At 43.2% G+C, this 23,643-nt stretch overlaps 1 protein-coding gene across 1 annotated transcript in view; it reads left to right on the top strand.

Moving 5' to 3' along the window:
- Positions 1–1,403: 1,403 nt before the first annotated feature.
- LOC311130588 (palladin-like) overlaps positions 1,404–23,643 on the top strand; it is a gene marked incomplete at its 5' end in the record, with an annotated part of 83,201 nt that continues 60,961 nt past the window's right edge. The window contains 2 exons of the mRNA XM_084163361.1: positions 1,404–2,312; positions 3,174–3,340. Of these exons, the coding sequence (XP_084019487.1) occupies positions 1,404–2,312; positions 3,174–3,340 (1,076 nt within the window). The remainder of the gene's footprint in view (positions 2,313–3,173; positions 3,341–23,643) is intronic.

Below are 23,643 nucleotides of genomic sequence, written 5' to 3'. Positions count from 1 at the left end.
TTCATTAAATAGTACCCGCAAAACACCAGTCTCAACGTCAACAGGGAAGAGGCGACTCCGGGATGCTGACCTTCTAGGCAGAGTTTCAAAAATATATATATATCTCAGACTGCCCATCTTAATCTTAATCAACTCTGCCTAGAAGGTCAGCATCCCAGAGTCGCCTCTTCACTGTGCACCGGGGCCTCCCACTCCTCTTTCTATTCTGGTTAAAGTCAGTTTGTGCTGTTCTGTGAAGGGAGTAATACACAGCGTTGTACGAGATCTTCAGTTTTTTGGCAATTTCTCGCATGGAATAGCCTTAATTTCTCAGAACAAGAATAGACTGACGAGTTTCAGAAGAAAGAACCCACAATTGCTGATGCTCCAGATACTCAACTAGTCTCAAGAAGGCCAGTTTTATTGCTTCTTTAATCAGCACAAAAGTTTTCAACTGTGATAACATAATTGCAAAAGGGTTTTCTAATGATCAATTAGCCTTTTAAAATGATAAACTTGGATTAGCAAACACAACGTGCCATTGGAACACAGGACTGATGGTTGCTGATAATGGGCCTCTGTACGCCTATGTAGATATTCCATAAAGAATCAGCCGTTTCCAGCTACAATATCCATTTACAACATTAACAATGTATTTCTGATAAGTTTGATGTTATTTGAATGGACCAAAAAAAATAAAAATCTTTCGAAAACAAGGACATTTCTAAGTGACCCCAAACTTTTGAACGGTAGTGTATGTTCCAAAGTGCATTCTACATATGCATATACACGCTTCTACTTCCATCTGACGTGTGTTCCAGACCACCTGTTTAGGAAGTGACAGAGCTATGCTTGAGCTATTGATCACTGTCAGTGGAGAGTTTCATAAATGTGTGGTATGACCAAAACAAACACTTTCCCTCTGTGAAGGTGCGCACACATGTGTTTGTGTGACTGCCGCTGTAGCTGATCTAGTCTTTTGCAGTGTATGGACAATACAACTCTAATTATAACATAATTATCATGGTTAAAACTTTGATTGTTTTATGCTTGTAGTAAATTGTTGCTGAGACAGAGAAAGAGAGAGAGAGAAAGAGAGAGAGAGAGAGAGAGAAGAATAAGGAAGCGAGAGGAGAGTGAGGGAAATAGAAAATTAGGGAGAGAATAGAGGGAGGGATGGTGACAAATGCCAGTCATGCACACCTTGACCTCCCGAAAGCCTTTGTTAATACCCACCAGCTGTGCCCAAAGAATGCCAGCCTAAATCATCCTCAACTGTAGGTTGAGGAGGGAGGGTGTGTTTCTGTTCACTGTGAGGTCTGTTTTTATTTATTCAGATGACTATGTGTATGTTGTTTATAATTAGTGTCTTGCTGTATCTACTGTGTTAACTGAATGTCATATTTGTGTGTGTGTGTTTCAGGATGCAGGACGGGAGCTGGAATCAGTCCCTACCCCTCTCTCTGCTTATGAAGGATGGGGGCGGGGTACTAGAGAGAGACGGGGGGGTGTTCTCGGAGGCGTCGTCTGATGGGGATCTGTACCTGGACTCTATGGCGGATCTGGACGCCGGAGTCGGGGACTTTTCAGACCTTACCGCCTTCCTCAGCCAAGACGAAATCAACCGCAGCCTGGACCTGGCTCGGGAGGCCTTCAGTGACGCCGAAGACCAGGGAGGTCCTGTCTCCCCTATTCCTAGAACCCAGGAGCCGGCTCTCTACTTCCCCTCCCCCCTCAACACCACAGAATACCTGACCAAAAGCCCCAGTTTCCCCCACCAGTCCAAAGCCCCCTCCCCAGATGACAGCCACTCAGTCAAAGTCACCTCCAGCCAGAGTTTCCACCTCAGCAGGCCCATACAGGCCACATGCGAAGCCACTGCCTTGCCTGAGAAGTTTGTCTGCCACAAGAACATCACCCCAGTCTACAAGCAGGACAAGCCCCGACTGGTCCATGAGGGCTTGGAGCTGAATGAACGGGCTGCCTCCGCCACTGAGTTCTGTAGCCGTGCTGCCACCTTCATCGAGGAGCTGTCCTCCATCTTTAAAGGCTCCTCCCGGCTGGAGCAAAAGGGGGAGGAAGACTCCTCCTCTCCCGACAGCGGGTACCTGTCTCCTAAGAGCCACTGGCTGCCCCCCCAAGGCTCTGCCTCTGTTCCCTCACAGCCTCTCAGCCAACAGGGGGCACCACAGCAGGGCGAGCCAGGCCTGGGTACCCAGCCAGCAAGCATGATGGGCGGAATGGGTGTGATGGGTGTCCCTCCTCTGAGTGTGACGGGGGAGCCAGTTGTCTCTGGTTTGATGAGTGTGAATGAATTGATGGGGGAGCAGCACATTGGAGCCCAGTTGATGGGGGAGCAGTACAGTGGAGCCCAGTTGATGGGGATGCAGCACAATGGAGCCCAGTTGATGGGGGAGCAACACAGTGGAGCCCAGTTGATGGCGAAGCAGCAGCACAGTGGAGCCCAGTTGATGGGGGAGCAGCACAGTGGAGCCCTGTTGATGGGGGAGCAGATGCACAGGGGAGCCCAGTTGATGGGGAAGCAGCAGCACAGTGGAGCCCAGTTGATAGGGAAGCAGCAGCACAGTGGAGCCCAGTTGATAAGGAAGCTGCAGCACAGTGGAGCCCAGTTGATGGGGGAGCAGCACAGTGGAGCCCAGTTGATGGGGGAGCAGCAGCACAGTGGAGCCCAGTTGATGGGGAAGCAGCAGCACAGTGGGGCCCAGTTGATAGGGAAGCAGCAGCACAGTGCAGCCCAGTTGATAGGGAAGCCGCAGCACAGTGGAGCCCAATTGATGGGGGAGCAGCACAGTGGAGCCCAGTTGATAGGGAAGCAGCATAATTGTGGAGCCCAGTTGATGGGGGAGGAGCACAGTGGAGCCCAGTTGATAGGGAAGCAGCAGCACAGTGGAGCCCAGTTGATGGGGGAGCAGCACAGTGGAGCCCAGTTGATGGGGGAGCAGCAGCACAGTGGAGCCCAGTTGATGGGGAAGCAGCAGCACAGTGGAGCCCAGTTGATAAGAAAGCAACAGCACAGTGGAGCCCAGTTGATAGGGAAGCAGCAGCACAGTGGAGCCCAGTTGATGGGGGAGCAGCAGCACAGTGGAGCCCAGTTGATAGGGAAGCAGCAGCACAGTGGAGCCCAGTTGATAGGGAAGCCGCAGCACAGTGGAGCCCAGTTGATGGGGGAGCAGCACAGTGGAGCCCAGTTGATGGGGGAGCAGCACAGTGGAGCCCAGAGCGTTGCTGGAGACCTGTCACTGCCACATTTCACCCAGAGGCTGAAGAGCCAGGAGGTGGCAGAGGGACACCCCATCCGACTGGAGTGCAGGGTAGCAGGAAACCCTCAGCCGCTGGTCAGGTAAGGAGAATGGTGCTTGATGGAAGTCTGCTTTGGTTGTGATCATATTGGTGATGAGTATCAGTAGAATGAGACAGTTAACACCAGTGGTAGAGCACAAGAGTTGGTTCATTCATTGTGTGCATTATCAGTATAGTAAATATGACTGCTGCATGTTCCTCAACATACAGTGAGGGAAAAAAGTATTTGATCCCCTGCTGATTTTGTACCACTGTTTGCCCACTGATAAAGAAATGATCATATAATTTTAATGGTAGGTTTATTTGAACAGTGAGAGACAGAATAACAACAAAACAATCCAGAAAAAAACGCATGTCAAAAATGTTATAAATTGATTTGCATTTTAATGAGGGAAATAAGTATTTGACCCCCTCTCAATCAGAAAGATTTCTGGCTCCCAGGTGTCTTTTATACAGGTAACGAGCTGAGATTAGGAGCACACTCTTAAAGGGAGTGCTCCTAATCTCAGTTTGTTACCTGTATAAAAGACACCTGTCCACAGAAGCAATCAATTCAATCAGATTCCAAACTCTCCACCATGGCCAAGACCATCATATAATTGGCATATACATTACTCTTACTGAATTTCCACGTGTGCGAGGATATTGGAAATGTAATCAAAGCCTATTGGATGATAATTTATTTATAATTAGAACAAAGGAATTTATAACTGACTTTTTCCAACATAACATAGGTACAGCAAATCCCCTTATTGTATGGGACACCTTTAAATGTGCCTTTAGAGGCCATGCAATTCAGTACTCATCTCGAAAACAAAAGCAATTTAGGTCAAAAGAGTTTATACTAACAAAGGAAATAGAAAGTCTAACAGAACAGATAGATAAATAAAAACTGTAACATAGAGGCTCAGAATAAATTAGAGGAAAAACTAAAATAAATTGAGAACTTATTCAAGAAAGATCAAGTGTAATATATTATAAAAATAAAGCAAACTGGATGGAATATGGGGGAAAATGTACTTTACAACAAAGTACTTTAAGCATATGTTTTCTTTTCAGTCGCCTCCATCTCCTCTAACTGAAGCTAATTGTAGAGATTTTTTTTCTATTGATAATGTAAAATTAACAGCCATACAGAAAGACTCATGTGAAGGTGAAATTACAGAGGAGGAACTTCTGGATGCAATTAAAGAATTTAAGTCTGTGAAAACTCCAGGGTTGGATGGCATACCAGTCGAGGTATACCAAACCTTTTTTGATATACTAAGAGGACCGTTATTAGCATGTTTTAACCACTCCTATGTAAATGGTAGATTATCTGACACTCAAGAAGAAGATCTCATTATTACTGAAACAGGATACAAGTGGAAAATATAAAGATCCAGTCCATTAAAAAAATTGGAGGCCCCCTTACACTTCAGTGTTGTGATGTACAGTGGGGAAAAAAGTATTTAGTCAGCCACCAATTGTGCAAGTTCTCCCACTTAAAAAGATGAGAGAGGCCTGTAATTTTCATCATAGGTACACGTCAACTATGACAGACAAAATTAGAGAAAAAAAATCAAGAAAATCAAATTGTAGGATTTTTTATGAATTTATTTGCAAATTATGGTGGAAAATAAGTATTTGGTCAATAACAAAAGTTCCTCAATACTTTGTTATATACCCTTTGTTGGCAATGACACAGGTCAAACGTTTTCTGTAAGTCTTCACAAGGTTTTCACACACTGTTGCTGGTATTTTGGCCCATTCCTCCATGCAGATCTCCTCTAGAGCAGTGATGTTTTGGGGCTGTCGCTGGGCAACACGGACTTTCAACTCCCTCCAAATATTTTCTATGGGGTTGAGAGCTGGAGACTGGCTAGGCCACTCCAGGACCTTGAAATGCTTCTTACGAAGCCACTCCTTCGTTGCCCGGGCGGTGTGTTTGGGATCATTGTCATGCTGAAAGACCCAGCCACGTTTCATCTTCAATGCCCTTGCTGATGGAAGGTGGTTTTCACTCAAAATCTCACGATACATGGCCCCATTCATTCTTTCCTTTACGCGGATCAGTCGTCCTGGTCCCTTTGCAGAAAAACAGCCCCAAAGCATGATGTTTCCACCCCCATGCTTCACAGTAGGTATGGTGTTCTTTGGAAATAATCTCCCAAATATCACTATTTCTAAAACAAGCCATAGAAAGTTGGTTGCAATTTCATTTTAATCCTCCAGAAACGACAGAACAAATAATGCAACAAATATTGTGGTTACATTTAAATATACTAATTGACAAAAAACCTTTATTTTTTGACAAAATGTTTAAAAAAGGTATAGTCTTCGTAAATTATATCATCGGTAGGACTGGTGGAGTTATGTCGCACATGCAGCTAACAAAAACATATGGAAATGTCTGCTCTATCCAAAATTACAACCAAATAATTGCAGCTTTACCGCAAAAATGGAAGAGGAAAGTGGAAGGGGGAGAAAGTAAGGAACTTGTCTGTCGGCCTTGCATTAAAGAACATAATTGGTTAAGGAAAACTGTGATAAATAAAAAAGTATATCAGTTTCATTTAAAAATGTAAAATGTAAATTTAAGGACCAAAGGATTGACAGCCGTCTCATATAGATTGCAAAATAGTTGGGAAGAGATTTTTGACGTACCGATCTCATGGCATAGTGTTTATGAACTGACATGCAAAACGACACCGGATTCAAAAATTAGAATCTTTCAATTTAAATTATTATATAAAATTCTTGCTACCAATAGAATGTTATTTATATGGGGGATACAATCTCCCAGCTCTGCAGATGTTGCTGTGAAGAGACAGAATCATTAGATCATTTGTTTTAGTTCTGTCCATTTGTAGCTTGTTTTTGGACACAGGTCCAGGAATGGCTAAAGGATTGCAATATTTACATGGAGCTAACCTTGCAGATAGCATTACTGGGAGATCTGAAAAGTCATAGTCAATCGATCAATAATATAATAATACTTTTAGCAAAAATGTTTATTTTTAATTCACAATCTGTAGAAGCAATGAGAATAGAAAGGTAAAACATCAGAACTTTTGTAAAACATCACAGTACAGTTGAAATATATATGGCAAATAGAAATCCTATATGGATGGTGTTAAGAGATAGATGGGAGGTGTTGAATGGAGTTGAAGGATGGGACTAATAACAAATAACAACAAATAATAACAAGATAACTAATAATGTAAGCATACTGTGTCCAGAATAAGTATATAGGTTGTATGTTGGGAGCTTTTGGGAAAGAGCACAGTTAGAAAGATATGGCATATAGAAGCAAACCGGATGGACATCAAATGAAAATGATCGGAGAGGTTGAGAGTAGAAGAAGTTCAGGAGCAAAAACAAATAAAATATAATTATTGTAAAATTGACTGTGTCCATAAAATGTAGATAGTAAGTATAAGCTGGAAGTAGAGGCCTAAGCATTGTTGTTCACTAATTTACCCCAAGTAGGGAAAGGATGGCGGGGTTGAAAAGTAATAAAGGGGAGTATATATATAAAAAAATATGGGGGATTGGAAGTGATGCAGACAATTACATTGATGGAAGTTACAATCTATCTGCAATATTAAGCTGATCTACCCCCCCCCCAAAAAATAATAATCATAATAATAAAAAAAAAAAAAAAAAAAAAAACAAGAACAAAGAGCTCTCCAAGGATGTCAGGGACAAGATTGTAGACCTACACAAGGCTGGAATGGGCTACAAGAACATCGGCAAGCAGCTTGGTGAGAAGGTGACAACAGTTGGTGTGATTATTCACAAATAGAACAAACACAAACGAACTGTCAATCTCCCTCGGCCTGGGGCTCCATGCAAGATCTCACCTCGTGGAGTTGCAATGATCATGAGAACGGTGAGGAATCAGCCCAGAACTACACGGGAGGATCTTGTCAATGATCTCAAGGCAGCTGGGACCATAGTCACCAAGAAAACAATTGGTAACACACTACGCCGTGAAGGACTGAAATCCTGCAGCACCCGCAAGGTCCCCATGCTCAAGAAAGCACATATATACAGGGCCTTCTGAAGTTTGCCAATTAACATCTGAATGATTCAGAGGAGAACTGGGTGAAAGTGTTGTGGTCAGATGAGACCAAAATGGAGCTCTTTGGCATCAACTCAACTCGCCGTGTTTGGAGGAGGAGGAATGCTGCCAATGACCCCAAGAACACCATCCCCACCGTCAAACATGGAGGTGGAAACATTATGCTTTGGGGGTGTTTTTCTGCTAAGGGGACAGGACAACTTCACCGCATCAAAGGGACGATGGACGGGGCCATGTACCGTCAAATCTTGGGTGAGAACCTCCTTCCCTCAGCCAGGGCATTGAAAATGGGTCGTGGATGGGTATTCCAGCATGACAATGACCCAAAACACACGGCCAAGGCAACAAAGGAGTGGCTCAAGAAGAAGCACATTAAGGTCCTGGAGTGGCCTAGCCGGTCTCCAGACCTTAATTCCATAGAAAATCTGTGGAGGGAGCTGAAGGTTCGAGTTGCCAAATGTCAGCCTTGGAACCTTAATGACTTGGAGAAGATCTGCAAAGAGGAGTGGAACAAAATCCCTCCTGAGATGTGTGCAAACCTGGTGGCCAACTACAAGAAACGTCTGACCTCTGTGATTTCCAACAAGGGTTTTGCCACCAAGTACTAAGTCATGTTTTGCAGAGGGGTCAAATACTTATTTCCCTCATTAAAATGCAAATCAATTTATAACATTTTTGACATGCGTTTTTCTGGATTTTGTTGTTGTTATTCTGTCTCTCACTGTTCAAATAAACCTACCATTAAAAGTATAGACTGATCATGTCTGTCAGTGGGCAAACGTACAAAATCAGCAGGGGATCAAATACCTTTTTCCCTCACTGTAAACTCATATTTATTTATACGCTACTGTATATCTGTTTATCCTTTTATTAAGATCTCCAATGGTATGTGTTACCCATTTGATGTAGTTGGTAAAGATCAGAACTCTGGCATCCTTCCTTCTTATACTGGAAAATACAGACACAGATACTATATTTAGTGCTATCGTTGCAAGGCAGTTGATCCTCTTGTTGGTCCGACACCAATTTCCTTCTCCTCTAAGGGAAGTGGATCCCCATGGTGGAGACGGTTGAAACGATCCCCCTCTGGAAGGGAGTCAAATCAAACACACTGACTCCAGTGGAGGCTGCTGAGGGCAGGACGGCTCATAATAATGGATGGAACGGAGCAAATGGAATGGCATCAAACATGTGGAAACCATTCCACTAATTCCTCACCAGCCATTACCACAAGCCCGTCCTCCCCAATTAAGTTACCACCAACCTCCTGTGACTGACTCCCCATTTGGAGACACACACGTGGTAACTTTTGAGGATATTTGGATATTTTGTGAAAAATATCCAACTGAACAACTTGGGTACATACTTATATAGAGTGGTGTCTGTGGTAGGAAGCAGAGCCTTCAGTCAGAGATAGGGTTGCTTGATGGGTGTGGGAGTGGTATGTTGAGGGAGCGGGAGGAGGTGAGAGCTGTTGGGTCGACAAGGCCTCCTTGGAACACCTGCTGTGTGGTTGGGACAGTTCCACTGTGTGTAACCACAGTAACCGATAAGCCTTGCGACCAGGTGATAGTGGACAACACCGTCAGGTCAGGGAGTTTCTGCCTGCTTGGTCATTCTGTTCTTTATTTAAATATACCACCCCCTGGATATAGGGATTTGGACCAGTCCACCCGTAAACTAAAATTACCCTTCTCTTCTTGTTTCTGGAAGTAGCAGTCTCTAAGCTGTGAAACTTCTCAAACATAAATTAAATTAGTGTGCCCAATGGACTTATTTGTTACTGTCTAGTTGTGGCCGGGTGTGGGGTTCATTTTGAGGAGAAGAACTTCATCCTGCCTGGTTGAGGTTGACTAACCCTGGAGGGTGGAGGTGAGAGGAGGCCAGGGTGTTCTGGGGAGTTTTGGACCCCCTGAGGTTTGTGTAATCCTGGGTACAGAGGGTGAGAGGCCTGGGGGCCGTGGTTCTGATATGGTTCTCTCCTGTCCTGCTGGGCTATAAGGGGCCTCTTCCTCTGCTGTATAAATAGTCTCCAAGCCAACAGGAGCCAGGCCCTGAAATGTAAGCAATGTCATGACACAGCATATGTCATGACACAGCGTTTTCCATCACTCTCCACCTCTTCACCTCTCCACACCTTCTTGAGAAATATGAAGGTAGTAGTGTAGTGTTGTATTTGACCACTAGGAGACAGCGTCCGTTTCTGAATATCCATACTAGCATACTGTACCACATACTTAAACTGCATACTAATTTCGGCGTTTGATGTAGTAGAATTCACTCATCTTTTCAGAGTCGATCAATTTACGCGCTGTACCAAAATGAAGAAATGGTGGGAGTCAACGCAATCGTGCATTAGATGACGCATTCAGAGTACTATTTTCGAAATTTCACATACTATTAAAAGTTATTTTTTCACATACTATTTAGTACGCTAGTATGGGTATTCGGACACGGCCAGTGCAGCAATGCAGACATAGAGAGAGAGAGAGTGAAAGAGAGAGGAAGAGGGGGAGAGGTTAATATGGTCTGAGACTGGAATATTTTTGTTTGTTTTGTGTAACCTATATATACACTGAACAAAAATATAAATGCAACATGCAACAATTTAAAAGATTTTACTGAGTTACAGTTCATATAAGGAAATCAGTCAATTGAATAAATTAATTAGGCCCTAATCTATGGATTTCACATGACTGGGAATACAGATATGTATCTGTTGGTCACAGATCCCTTAACAAAAAAGGTAGGGGCGTGGATCAGAAAACCAGTCAGTACCTGGTGTGACCACCATTTGCCTCATGCAGCGCGACACATCTCCTTCGCATAGAGTTGATCAGGCTGTTGATTGTGACCTGTGGAATGTTGTTCCATTCCTCTTCAATGGCTGTGTGAAGTTGCTGGGTATTGGCGGTAACTGGAACACGCTGTCGTACACCTCAATCCAGAGCATCCCAAACATGCTCAATGGGTGACATGTCCGGTGAGTATGCATGCCATGGAAGAACTGGGAAATGTTCAGCTTCCAGGAATTGTGTACAGATCCTTGCAAAATGGGGCTGTGCATTATCATGCTGAAACATGAGGTGATGGCGGTGGATGAATGGCACGACAATGGGCCTCAGGATCTCATCATGGTATCTCTGTGCATTCAAATTGTCATTGATAGAATGCAATTGTGTTCATTGTGCGTAGCTTATGCCTGCCCATACCATAACCCCACCGCCACCATGGGGCACTCTGTTCACAACGTTGACATCAGCAAACTGCTCGCCCACACAACGCCATCTGCCGGTACAGTTGAAACCGGGATTCATCTGTGAAGAGCACACTGCTCCAGCATGCCAGTGGCCATCGAAGGTGAGCATTTGCACACTGAAGTCGGTTACAACGCCAAACTGCAGTGAGGTCAAGACCTTGGTAAGGACAATGAGCACGCAGATGGGCTTCCCTGAGACTGTTTCTGACAGTTTGTGCAGAAATTCTTCAGTTGTGTAACCCCACAGTTTCATCAGCTGTCCGGGTGGCTGGTCTCAGACGATCCCGCAGGTGAAGAAGCCAGATGTGGAGGTCCTGGGCTGGCGTGGTTACACGTGGTCTGCAGTTGTGAGGCCGGTTGGACGTACTGCAAATTCTCTAAAATGACGTTGGAGGCGGCTTATAGTAGAGAAATGAACATTCAGTTCTCTGGCAACAGCTCTGGTGGACATTCATGCAGTCAGCATGCCAATTGCACACTCCCTCAAAACTTGAGACATCTGTGGCATTGTGTTATGTGACAAAACTGCACATTTTAGTGTGGCCTTTTATTGTAACCCGCACAAGGTGCACCTGTGTAATGATCATGCTGTTTAATCCGCTGCTTGATATGCCACACCTGTCAGGTGGATGGATTATCTTGGCAAAGGAGAAATGCTCACTAACAGGGCTGTAAACATTTTTGAGAAAAATAAGCTTTTTGTGCGTATGGAACATTTCTGAGATATTTTATTTCAGCTCATGAAACATGGGACCAACACTTTACATGTTGCATTTATATTTTTGTTCAGTATAGTTGATTTATGTGTGAATGTTGCTTGTATAATCAGTCTGGAATTGTGATTTGGATTTTTATAAGTCTTGAATTGTCTATGCATTGTTCATGTGAAACTGAGGTCTTGTTTACTTCCAGTCATGGAGATCTGGATAGAACTTCACACAGATGTTTTGTGACTTATTTTATCCTGCAGATACCCACTTTTAAGGCTTGACTTGTTTTCTGTCTATTGACACTAGGTGGCACTATGGTATTTATAATTCAGAAAGATGTTGCACAATGTCTTCACAGTCCCCAATGGAATTTGCAACATCTAGGAAGTCCAAATGACATCCCAGTATTAAATGAATATGTTGACAACATGTTGACATAGATGTGTAAGAACATCTACTGGTGTTGGTTTCACAGGTATGAACAAATGTCAGAGGTTTTCCACCTCAACCAGTCAACTGCTTCAGTTGTGTATATTTTGTGTGTTCTCTAGGTAAATGGATGGTGTATCAGGGTAAATACATTGGGGTTAAAAGGCTGAGCTATGGCGTTTCATAAACACACTGTTCCTCTGCCCTTCATCCATCTCACTCACCAGGACAGACACACAATAACATTCAGACTGCCCTGGGACTGAGTGGTATAAAGAGAACATGCCTCTTCTCCTGGTGAAGACTATTCGACAGTGTTGTAAGGGAAATGTTGAGTACCAGAGAATCCATGTAAAAGGAAACACACTTTCCCTGTAAAATTCTACACAATATTTTTGGTTCTGGACTGGCCCTAGTTATGTAATACACCATGAGAGGTCATATCTCCTCCTACATTGCAGACAAGGAATAAGTAACATCTTAATTTGAGCTGTACAGGGATCTTATACTGCTACGATACACCCAAACAGTTCCAGGTGTGGCGAGGCATGCCAGTATGTAAACATTGGGTTTGGCATAGCAGACAGTGTAAATTGCACCCATACCTTGTAGGCGCTGTATATATTTATGCATGCTGGGTTTGTTTATACAGGCCAAGTGGGGTCTGCATGTGTGTGAGGATTTTAAGGATGAAGATACCTCCCTGCGTGTGTGTGTGTGTGTCACAGTCACATCTGTTCCCTGCGGTTGTACCCCAGGAGTTGCAGAGGGGCTGTGTTTTGGGAATTACCCTGTAATGTGATATCAGGGGTGATTTACTGCAGAAAAGTACCACATGGATGCAGTGAACAACGGCTACCTCCCTGCCTAGGCGCTAAAGGTTATGTTGTTTTAGCAACATTTTACAGAATGTTTTGCATTTAGCCTACATATTAATTGCTATTTAATTATAATATTTTAAGAATGACATACAAATAAAAATCTTATGTATTGTGTATTTTTCAGTTACGCTTTATCTCCATGGAAGCTATCCATAGATACCAGGCCGTAGAGATAGCCTGGGTAATATGGACATGGTTTATTATCTGTCATAACAACTTCTTAGGAAGGGTCATGATTCTAACTCCTTGGTCAAGCACATCAACTGCTAATCTAATCAAATGAGATACCAGGACAGATACTAGATAGATAGCTTTGCCTTCCTTCCTTCCTGCCCCCCCATGGCACGCTTGTCTCAAAAGGCATTCTCACGCACACACATGTTTTCTATGTGCATCTATGTACCCTTTGTTCCTCGTTACTCTAATTTCAATAGCTAGTACATGATTGTATGTGTATGTGTGGTGTGTTTGCATAGGTGTTAGTATTTGTATCTCCCTTTACTTCCCACCAATCTGTCTTTAATGGTTCTTCCTCATTTTAACACTCATTTCCCTTGGGCAGGGGCTTTGATGGGGTTGCCAGGTCTTGGCAAGAGGTCCCCCGTCCTCACCTCTAAAAATGCCTTTTGCACATTCACTCTCAGGGTAACGAGTTGGTGATGAGCTAGTAGTGCCAACATTTTACATGCCCAGTGGGAGAGGCATTCCTGGTGGCAGGGCGCGGTCCCGTGGTCATGGGCGACTGCAGTTGTCTGTGGTCTTGGTGCGAGAGACCTACGGTCGCTGAGCGCCTGGTATTCCTCAGTGTACACTCCGGCTCCTCAAACACACTGAGAGAGAGGCCTGTTTGGCATTAGGACGGTGTGTGTGTGTGTCTGTGTGCGTGTGTGCATGTGGGTGTGTCGGGGACACCTCCTCTAAAGGTCTGGTTATATTAGCAGCGGGGTTGTTTTATAATGCCTTGCCCAGAGAGAGATGATGCCATAACTATACATACAGAAGAGTGGAAGATAATCCATCTTTGCTGTGGGTTGAAGGATGTACATGTGTACGTGAATATGTGTGTGTGGTTGGCTGCAGAAGTATTTAAATTGTATTTAGTATTTCAAATTGCTACTAACCATCTTCTGCATCTCTCCAAATATTTTATGTGAAATTTGGTGGTTTCTTCATTTGATTTCCTGTATAAAGTGCAGCCAGGGACGAACACCAGCTTTCTCTCACCAGCTTTATCTATTTTTTCCACTTTGAGTAACTAACTTTACCTGCAATATGCTTAACTCAATCAACTTTTGCACCCGTTTTTGCAGCTGTTTCAGTACAGCATTACAGAGAGAGTGAGGGGGAGAGGGCAAACTCCACTGAACTAGTTTCAGTGTATGGAATCACTTGGGAGTTTCTGGATTTTGGGTAAACTTCTCCTTTAATGATTCCAGCTTTAATTGTTGTGTGTTTGATGTGTTATAAAAAGGCTTTCTGTTTAATGTTCTTTCTTGTCATCACCATAACTGCTTGTCGTGCAAACAAAGCATTTTCTAAACTGGTCTTGGAGTAGAGAGTTGGTAGTGAGACCTAGAAGGAGACGGCTGTGGGGAAGCAGCCTTGGCTGCACGGGATAAACCAAACACACACAACCACAGAGGAAACTACAGGAAGATGAGAAGCTAGAGAGGAATTTTGCGATGAAATCCAAACAAGGCTGCGTTTCCATCACCAGGAGCACACGGCATTCCCTACGCTGGTGTTGGAATTTGTCATCAAATATAGGATTTTTGTTTAAATTAAAAGCTCCTATTTGCACAGCCTAAGTTTACTATTTATTCCCTCCTAGTGTAACAGATAACTCAGCTATAGCTGTTATCCACATCAGTTATATAATATGGTACCATAGGGCTTCGGTCCTCATCCTCATATATTGAAAAAACTGGACAGACATGGGTAGATGTGAGATTCGAATGAGAAAAGAGAGAGTGAGAGTGATGGGGGAGGGGGGGGTAAAGGAGATGTTGGCAGATTGTGATGTTGCTGTTGTAGTAAAGAGATACATTAGCTCTTCCTCTTTATTTCCATTTAACAACAGCTATAGTATGAGGTCATAGCAGCCAGCCAACCAACCCACTACTGACCTATGACGCAGTGGGACTGTAATGCTGCTGCTAACTGTTTGGCCTATTTTAGGATGGCTGTCATTTTTATATCTGCCTCATGGGCCCGTTTCATCTCCCTGGGTGGAGCACTAGCTGGCATTTTCATACCTTTTGTTAGCAGTGCATGAGAATGATGTCAAATCATAGTTCTCAATAATGACAAAGCTTAGGATAGGGATCATCAACTAGATTCAGCCGCGGGCCGATTTTTTCTTGAGCGGATGGTCAGGGGGCCGGAACATAATTACAAATCATTTGTAGACTTGATGCTTTTTATTGTTTGCAGACAGATGCGAAAGTTTCAGTTTGACGCACAGATAGTTCTCACTATGCTGTGTGTGTAAATACATGAGTAGATGTGTGCTGGTAGTTCGCACCATGCTGTTTGGGAATGTAGTGTGGTAACGGTGTAAGAGCAATCGTCAGTCAGTCCATATGCTCATTAAAGGTTACAGTGCCTTTGGAAAGTATTCAGACCCCTTGACTTTTTCCACATCTTGTTACGTTACAGTCTTATTCTACACACAATACCCCATAATGACAAAGCGAAAACAGGTTTGTAGACATTTCTGAAAATGTATTAAAAATCAAAAACAGAAATACCTTATTTACGTTAGTATTCATACCCTTTGCTATGAGACTCGAAATTGAGCTCAGGTGCATCCTTTTTCCATTGATCATCCTTGAAATGTTTCTACAACTTGATTGGAGTCCCTCTGTGGTAAATTCAATTGATTGGGCATGATTTGTCTATATAAGGTCCCACAGTTGACAGTGCATGTCAGAGCAAAAACCAAGCCATGAGGTCGAAGGAATTGTCTGTAGAGCTCAGAGTGAGGATTGTACAGATCTGGGGAAGGGTACCATAACATTTCTTAAATGGAAGAAGTTTGGAACCACCAAGACTCTTCCTAGAGCTGGCCGCCCAGCCAAACTGAACAATTGGGGGAGAAGGGCCTTAGTCAGGGAGGTGATCAAGAACCCGACGGTCACTCTGACAGAGCTCTAGAATTCCTCTGTGGAGATGGGAGAACCTTCCAGAAGCACAACCATCTATGCAGCACTCCACCAATCAGGCCTTTATGGTAGAGTGGCCAGACAGAAGCCACTCCTCAGTAAAAGGCACATGACAGCCCACTTGGAGTTTGCCAAAAGGCACCTAAAGACTCTCAGACCATGAGAAACAAGATTCTCTGGTCTGATGAAACCAATATTGAACTCTTTGGCCTGAATGCCAATCGTCACATCTGGAGGAAACCTGGCACCATCCCTATGGTGAAGCATGGTGGTGGCAGCATCATGCTGTGGGGATGTTTTTCAGCAGCAGGGACTGGGAGACTAGTCAGGATCGTGGCAAAGATGAATGGAGCAAAGTAAAGAGAGATCCTTGATGAAAACCTGCTCCAGAGCGCTCAGGACCTCAGACTGGGGGAAGGTTCACCTTCCAACAGGACAACAACCCTAAGCACACAGACAAGACAATGCAGGAGTGGCTTCGGGACAAGTCTCTGAATGTCCTTGAGTGGCCCAGCCAGAGCCCGGACTTGAACCCGATCGAACATCTCTGGAGAGACCTGAAAATAGCTGTGCAGCAACGCTCCCCATCCAACCTGACAGAGCTTGAGAGGATCTGCAGAGAAGAATGAGAGAAACTCCCCAAATTCAGGTGTGCCAAGCTTGTAGCGTCATACCTATGAAGATTCAAGGTTGTAATCGCTGCCAAAGGTGCTTCAACAAAGTACTGAGTAAAGGGTCAGAATACTTATGTAAATGTGATATTTCCATTTTTTAGATCAGTTCTACAAACCTGTTTTTGCTTTGTCATTATGGGGTATTGAGTGTAGGAAAAAAAGCAATTTAATAAATTTTAGAATAAGGCTGTAACGTAATAAAAGTTGGAAAAAGTCACTGTATGGCGTCATTACTGCCACTTTTGTACAGATGTACAGTATGTTTAATGTGCAGAGCTGTGGTGTAGTGGTAATACTCCCTGTCACCAATCACATATAGACTCCCCACTGGAGACTGGGGTTCAATCCCTGCGTCCACCCTTCCCACTGTTGATCCCACCTACCTGTATCCCCCTCTGATTTCTAAACTGTGTCAATAAAAGTGTGAAATACCCATTTAAAAAATATATACATTATGCATTGCACACATATAAACACGCACATGCACCCTTGAACAGAGGGGTGCACACACAAATACAGTAAGCTAGCTCATATGCAGTAAAGCCTTCAGATGGACACGTGTCACTGCTGTTCATCACCGGAGTGTGTTAATAACAGGCACGAAGATGGGAGCCGTTGGTTCTCAGCCTTCCTTCTGGCCCCAGACCCTGGACCCGGACCCTCCTGGGCTGGAGACAGGATGTGAAGTTTCCCCGCTGGAGGTGAGACTTTTCCAGTTCCACTGTCTCACAGTCTGGCAGCCTGGAGCATCAAGGACAAGGAGGGTCCTCCTGTGCTCTGGCTCTTATCATCACACTTCAGCTAGGAGAAGATTTTGTGAAGAATAAATGTTTTTTGTGTGTATGATTGATTGTTCGAGGGAAGTAACAGCATTGCCTGTAATTATAAGCCTACGTCATGACCATGCATGCTGTCTATCTGTGCTAGCATTAGAACACAAAAAACTGTGAATGGTTTGGTTTTGCTGATATTCAGGGTATTCTTGATGCCTGTGGTATATGGTCAACTCAGGGTCTGTACACAAAATGACTAACTTACCAAACCAGAGAGAGATAAAGGAGGAGTGAGGAGAGACAGGGGTAAAGAGAGAATGCAAAGGGAGGTAGATAGGGAGAGGAGGAGAGAGAGAGGGGGATTAAGAGTTAGATTTATATAAGTGCATTAGTGAGAGACGGTTTGGAGAGTTGAAAGTAAAATACCAGACTTGATATAAAGTGTGTCGGTGCCAGACAAAGGCAGCAGTCATGCGACCTCAGAGGCGGGTAATGCTATAGACTACCTACAGACAGGACAGAAGGACAGGACAATACATCTCCCACAGCTTCGTCAGATACTCTTAGTGTCCTCCGTTCCAGTTCAGCTCTTAGGGTAAACACTCAGACATGCACTTACCCCCTATCATCTGGAAACCCTGATCGCATCTCACCCCACACTCACTTACATACACACTAGTGTAGTGCAGCGTTCATCAGCTCACATACAGTATGTCCAAAGTACCCCTAAAGCACACAGATAATACCTCAAGCACATACAAACTACACCTTAAACACAAAGCAGGTTTCTGGAACACACTTGGTTATAGAACCATGATAGATCTTATGAACTTGGATGAAAGGAGACTGGGATATACTTGAAAATCTCCTAATCTTGATTCGAACAGAAGAGTTACAGTTCTGAGATCAGTTCACTGTGTGTTGTGAGTCAGAGGTGAGGGCCTGTTCTACAACTGGGCCTGGTACAGTACAGCACAGAACTACATTCCTGGGCTCACCTGCATAATGACTCCCTCCAGCCATTCATCATGCTTGATAAGGCACAACCATTAGATTCAGCTTACAGTGAGATGCCTTTTGATGTGTGATATTTTAGACTGTTTGTCTTGGGTTAGATTCTTCTGTGGATCCCAGGACCCAGTGTTTGAGGGCTTATAAGGCTTGATCCAATTATCTATGTCTGATATTTAAAAAGGAAGAATTCTTAATGGAATTACGGTGTGTAGACTGTGTGCCTGCCTGTGTGTGTAACTGATTGTTTGTAGATTGATGGTTTGTAAATGGTGTGTGTGTGAGGGTATCTATTTTAACATACCGTGTGTATTTATGTGCATTGTGTGTTTGTCTATGTGTTCATTTGAATGTGAATGTGCAAGTGTGTGTCAGTCTGTGTGAGTGTACAAGCCTGTTTTATGACCAGATGAGGGTCATATTGGACTCATAAGACCAAGGTTGGGTTTTCCCTCCCAGATCCATGTCCATGTGACAGAATTACAGCTGTATACGTTAAACTGTCTCACTCAGACTCAGGAGAGGTATTTCTATCTCTTTCTCCATCTCTCTTTACTCACTTTGTCTCTTCTCTCCACCAATGTCATTATCTTCGTTCCTCGTTTTCTCCTCCTCTCCTCGCGCCTCCTCCTCCAGCTCTCTGTCCCTGTTTCCCTCTCCCCCGTCTCCTCCCTCTCTCCCTCTCTGCACGCACAGCCAGAGTTTTTCTGTGACCCAGCCCCACAGGTCAGTGATAAGGCACTATGTTGTGCTTTGGTGATGATGTCATAGAGACAGTTGTATTCGGGGGGTCCGTGTGGGGGTATTCAGTTTCATGTAAAGGGTAGGACGAGACGTCTCATGTGTATGTGCATTAAGAGATGAGTTTGGAGGTTGGGGGTTTACAGAGTCCAAATGCTGCGGAGACAGATGAAATCCAATTTTTCCTGCTGCTCCATGTCTTCTATGTCAACTAGGAGATAACAACAACAAACAGTATCACTTCATAGTTATTTATAGAGGGCCCATTTATTATTTTTCAGCATTTTATTGGTGTTCATCCTTTTTGAGCATCTACTGTATATCAAGCTTTTTTGGCAGCAGATAGACAGTAGTTTTAAACAAGAACTTCAGATGACTCAGAGTTATAGCTGTTTAGATGTAGGCTATAGCTCCTCTTAGGCAACATGTTTCTCAGAGTTCGGAGTGAGGATCACGTATTACATGGCGCCTGTTTTCTGAGACAGTCTGTCATTGAAGGTGGGTTTCTTAAAGGGGCAGTGCAGTCAAAAACGTGATTTTCCAGTTTTTTAAATATATTTCCACACTATGTGGTTGGAATAATTCTGTGAAATGTTGAAATGTATACTTTAAGAAATGTCATTTTAGTGTAAGAGCTGTTTGAAAAGACCGCCTGAAATGTCTGCTTGTTTTGCATGGTTTTGGACTGCCTGGCGACATCACCAGGCAGTAAAAGTTAGTTGATCATATTTATTTTACAGTTATAAGAAAGGTGAAATCTTATAGTAAGTAGTTTATAATCTGATTGTTATTATATTTAGAAAGCATTTCAGTCATTTCAAGGCATATTCCCCCACTTAAAAAAATAAATAATAGAAATAATATATATTTGTACTATGTACTTGAGCTTGTGTCCTCAATAGGTGAGTTCCAGACCTTTCTAGAACTGTGCAGCATTACTAGTTATTGTTTATTGCCATCTCATGAATTTTCAATTTTTTGGGGTATGTCTATTTAGGCGGAAATCTACATTTTGCCATAACGTTCATTAATAGACCAAATAAGAGAGTTTGCCCTCCTCTCTGCCAATAACAGCTAGTTTTCAGGTTACATGTCCCTCCCATTAGGCTCCTCCAATTAGGCCATCAGACCACTCCCAGACACTCCTAGCAAAATTCTTGCTTGAGAAATTGCTTTTTGCTAAGAAGCTATTTTTGTTTCTGTTTGAACATAATAATTGAAAACAATCTCAGTAAGATACTTAATTGTTACCCTGAAATGATTTGATATTGAGATAAAAACATATGCTTTGGACTTTTAATTTGTGAGGGCACATCTGAGAGATAGATAAAGAGAAAGATAAAAATAGATAGAAATTCGAATCATGCTGAGGCCAGGGATCAATGCAGACACAGAGTGCTACTTTTTCTGTATTTTCCTGGATAGTCACCTGTTGAAGTGTCCTGGTGTTAAGGAATGCTTTGGATACGCTTTCTCAGACTCACTGCTCCAATTACTGGGTGTTTTAAACCTGTGTTTCAAATCTGTTCAGGAAGTTTCAATGGTCTTTAACCCCATTCTCCTGGATTCCTGTGTTTCCTTTCTTACAGAGGTGATCTATCAAACACTATATACCACCACCATCAGGAAGCAGAGGAGGTTGGGCTATGGGTGCAGATGTGTGTAGTTGTGTGTGTATGTGTGTGTGTGTGTGTGTGTGTGTGTGTGTGTGTGTGTGTGTGTGTGTGTGGGTGTGTGTGTGTGTGTGTGTGTGTGTAAGCATTTGTGCGTGCATGTGTTTGTGTGTGTGTGTGTTTGGGGAGGTTTTTGCTGTCATGGGCTCCAGATGGCCCTAAGTGTATGTCAGTTCCTCCTTGTTAAAAGTCTACCCCACTCTTCACTAACAGGCAGTAGTCAAAGTAGACATTTGATTGAGCCAGAAACATCTAAGGGGGTTGGAGGAATAAGACATTGAATGGAATAACAGCAGACAGAGGTCAAGGGTCACATTCATTGGTCTAAGGATAGTTTTACAGGAGACCCAGAGCCTAAAGCATGTGACCTGGTCATGGATCAGGCTACTCTTTGTTGCTGTGGTCCATGTACTGTATGTCAGCAGAACTTATGTTGCTGCTACGGCAGAAACCGTAGTTAAGATGAAGTCCACCTCATGGTCTGAAAGCCTGCTATGAACTTTCCCTCTCTCTTATCCTTTGCTGGCCTGGTAGATGGAAACATAAGGATGTTCTAGAAATCTCTTTACATTTTCAGGCATTTTTACGACAACCACTTGTTTGTTTCGCCTCAGCTGAAAACGTTGCATCCTCTCCTCTCCATGTTGAGCTCATAAGTCAGTTTAGAGGTTAGAAAATGTTTAAACGTGTTCTCCTAGATGTCTGTTTTGTTGTATTACATTTGCAATTCATTGCATATTTGTTGTAATTTATGTTCCCATCGAAGTGGACTTCATGAGTGGTCCAACTTTTCTTTGTTTGTGTCATTTGGTTTCCTTGGGGAATGTGAATACCTTGTATGATATCATGTGACCCTGACTTGACTGTTTAAAAAAATGAAGTAGCCTATTCTGTGTAAGTGGGTTTGCCTACATTTAAGCAAGAGTGTACATGTTTGTTTATGCGTGTTTCCATATGAAGTGGATGTGTAATGTGATAGTGCTTATGTTGGACAATGTGGATATTGTACTGTAATTGTGTTTTCCATAAGGCAATGGCTGTTCATAGGGAGGAGGCTCTTCATGCTCAGTCAGTTGACTAACATCTTGGAAAGTCCTGATGCTCTCAGCCAGAACCATCTCTTCCAGTTCCAAACGATCTCTCTCTTCCTGAACCAAGCCTCCCTGAACATTGTGTTATAGCCCCAATGATTACAAAGAGGGCAGGGCAGGCCAGGTTCTATACAGACCAGATAGCACTCAGCAACAGTAGGCCTGAGGTTGAACTACTGTGGGCCAGCCTGTTATTAGTAATGGGAACATCCAGAAACAGTAAAACTCATCGTCTCATTTACCTGGTTGCTTAAGCCGGAGGATACACACACAGTTATTGTCATGTCTTTATTATAGTAGCGTAGCTCCAATGGAATGGCTATGAAACCAAACCCTTTCTAGAGAAACCAAACCCTAGCTAGAGAAACCAAACCCTTTCTAAAGAAACAAAACCCTTCCTAGAGAAACAAAACCCTTCCTAGAGAAACCAAACCCTTTCTAGAGAAACCAAACCCTTTCTAGAGAAACCAAACCCTTTCTAGAGAAACCAAACCCTTTCTAGAGAAATCAAACCCTAGCTGGAGAAACCAAACCCTTTCTAGAGAAACCAAACCCTTTCTAGAGAAACCAAACCCTAGCTGGAGAAACCAAACCCTTTCTAGAGAAACCAAACCCTTTCTAGAGAAACCAAACCCTAGCTGGAGAAACCAAACCCTTTCTAAAGAAACAAAACCCTTCCTAGAGAAACAAAACCCTTCCTAGAGAAACCAAACCCTTTCTAGAGAAACCAAACCCTTTCTAGAGAAACCAAACCCTTTCTAGAGAAACCAAACCCTAGCTGGAGAAACCAAACCCTTTCTAGAGAAACCAAACCCTTTCTAGAGAAACCAAACCCTAGCTGGAGAAACCAAACCCTTTCTAGAGAAACCAAACCCTTTCTAGAGAAACCAAACCCTTTCTAGAGAAATCAAACCCTAGCTGGAGAAACCAAACCCTTTCTAGAGAAACCAAACCCTTTCTAGAGAAACCAAACCCTAGCTGGAGAAACCAAACCCTTTCTAGAGAAACCAAACCCTTTCTATAGAAACCAAACCCTTTCTAGAGAAACCAACCCCTTTCTAGAGAAACCAAACCCTAGCTGGAGAAACCAAACCCTTTCTAGAGAAACCAAACCCTTTCTAGAGAAACCAAACCCTAGCTAGATAACCCAAACCCTAGCAATAGAACCCAACCCCTAGCTATAGAAACCAAACCCTAGCTAGAGAACCCAAACCCTAGCAATAGAATCCAAACCCTAGCTAGAGAACCCAAACCCTAGCAATAGAACCCAAACCCTAGCTATAGGAACCAAACACTAGCTAGAGAACCCAAACCCTAGCAATAGAACCCAAACCCTGGCTAGAGAAACCAAACCCTAGCTAGAGAATAAACAAACTGGGAGTGAGCAGCAGGAACCAGCCCACCATTGGTCTATGTATGTGGGTGTGTGTATTCATCTTAGTGGGTTACACACTCTTGCCCACGCCCTCACCCATGTACACACTTACACACTTACACACTTACACACACACACACACACACACACACACACAAACACCAGGGTTGGGCTCAATTCAGAATTTCAGTAATTCTATGAAATTCAAATGCCTCTTCTATTCTGTTTTAGGTAACGGTATAGTCTATACACATATACATATTGTACATAAAACATCAAACATGTCATTATATATGAAAATTTATGCACTCACTAACTGTAAGTCGCTCTGGATAAGAGCGTCTGCTAAATGACTAAAATGTAAATGTAAATATCAAATATTGTTGAAACAATCGATTTTCAGGACAAACTCTTAAAATGAATGATTATGGAAAATAAAATCTGTATGCGAATATTCCAAGTTATTATATTTCATTCATCACTTAAACTTAGTTCA

This window comes from Coregonus lavaretus (genome assembly GCF_964263955.1).
Source record: "Coregonus lavaretus genome assembly, chromosome: 6".
Classification (NCBI taxonomy): Eukaryota; Metazoa; Chordata; class Actinopteri; order Salmoniformes; family Salmonidae; genus Coregonus; species Coregonus lavaretus.
This window is presented reverse-complemented; position numbering and strand designations above follow the sequence as displayed.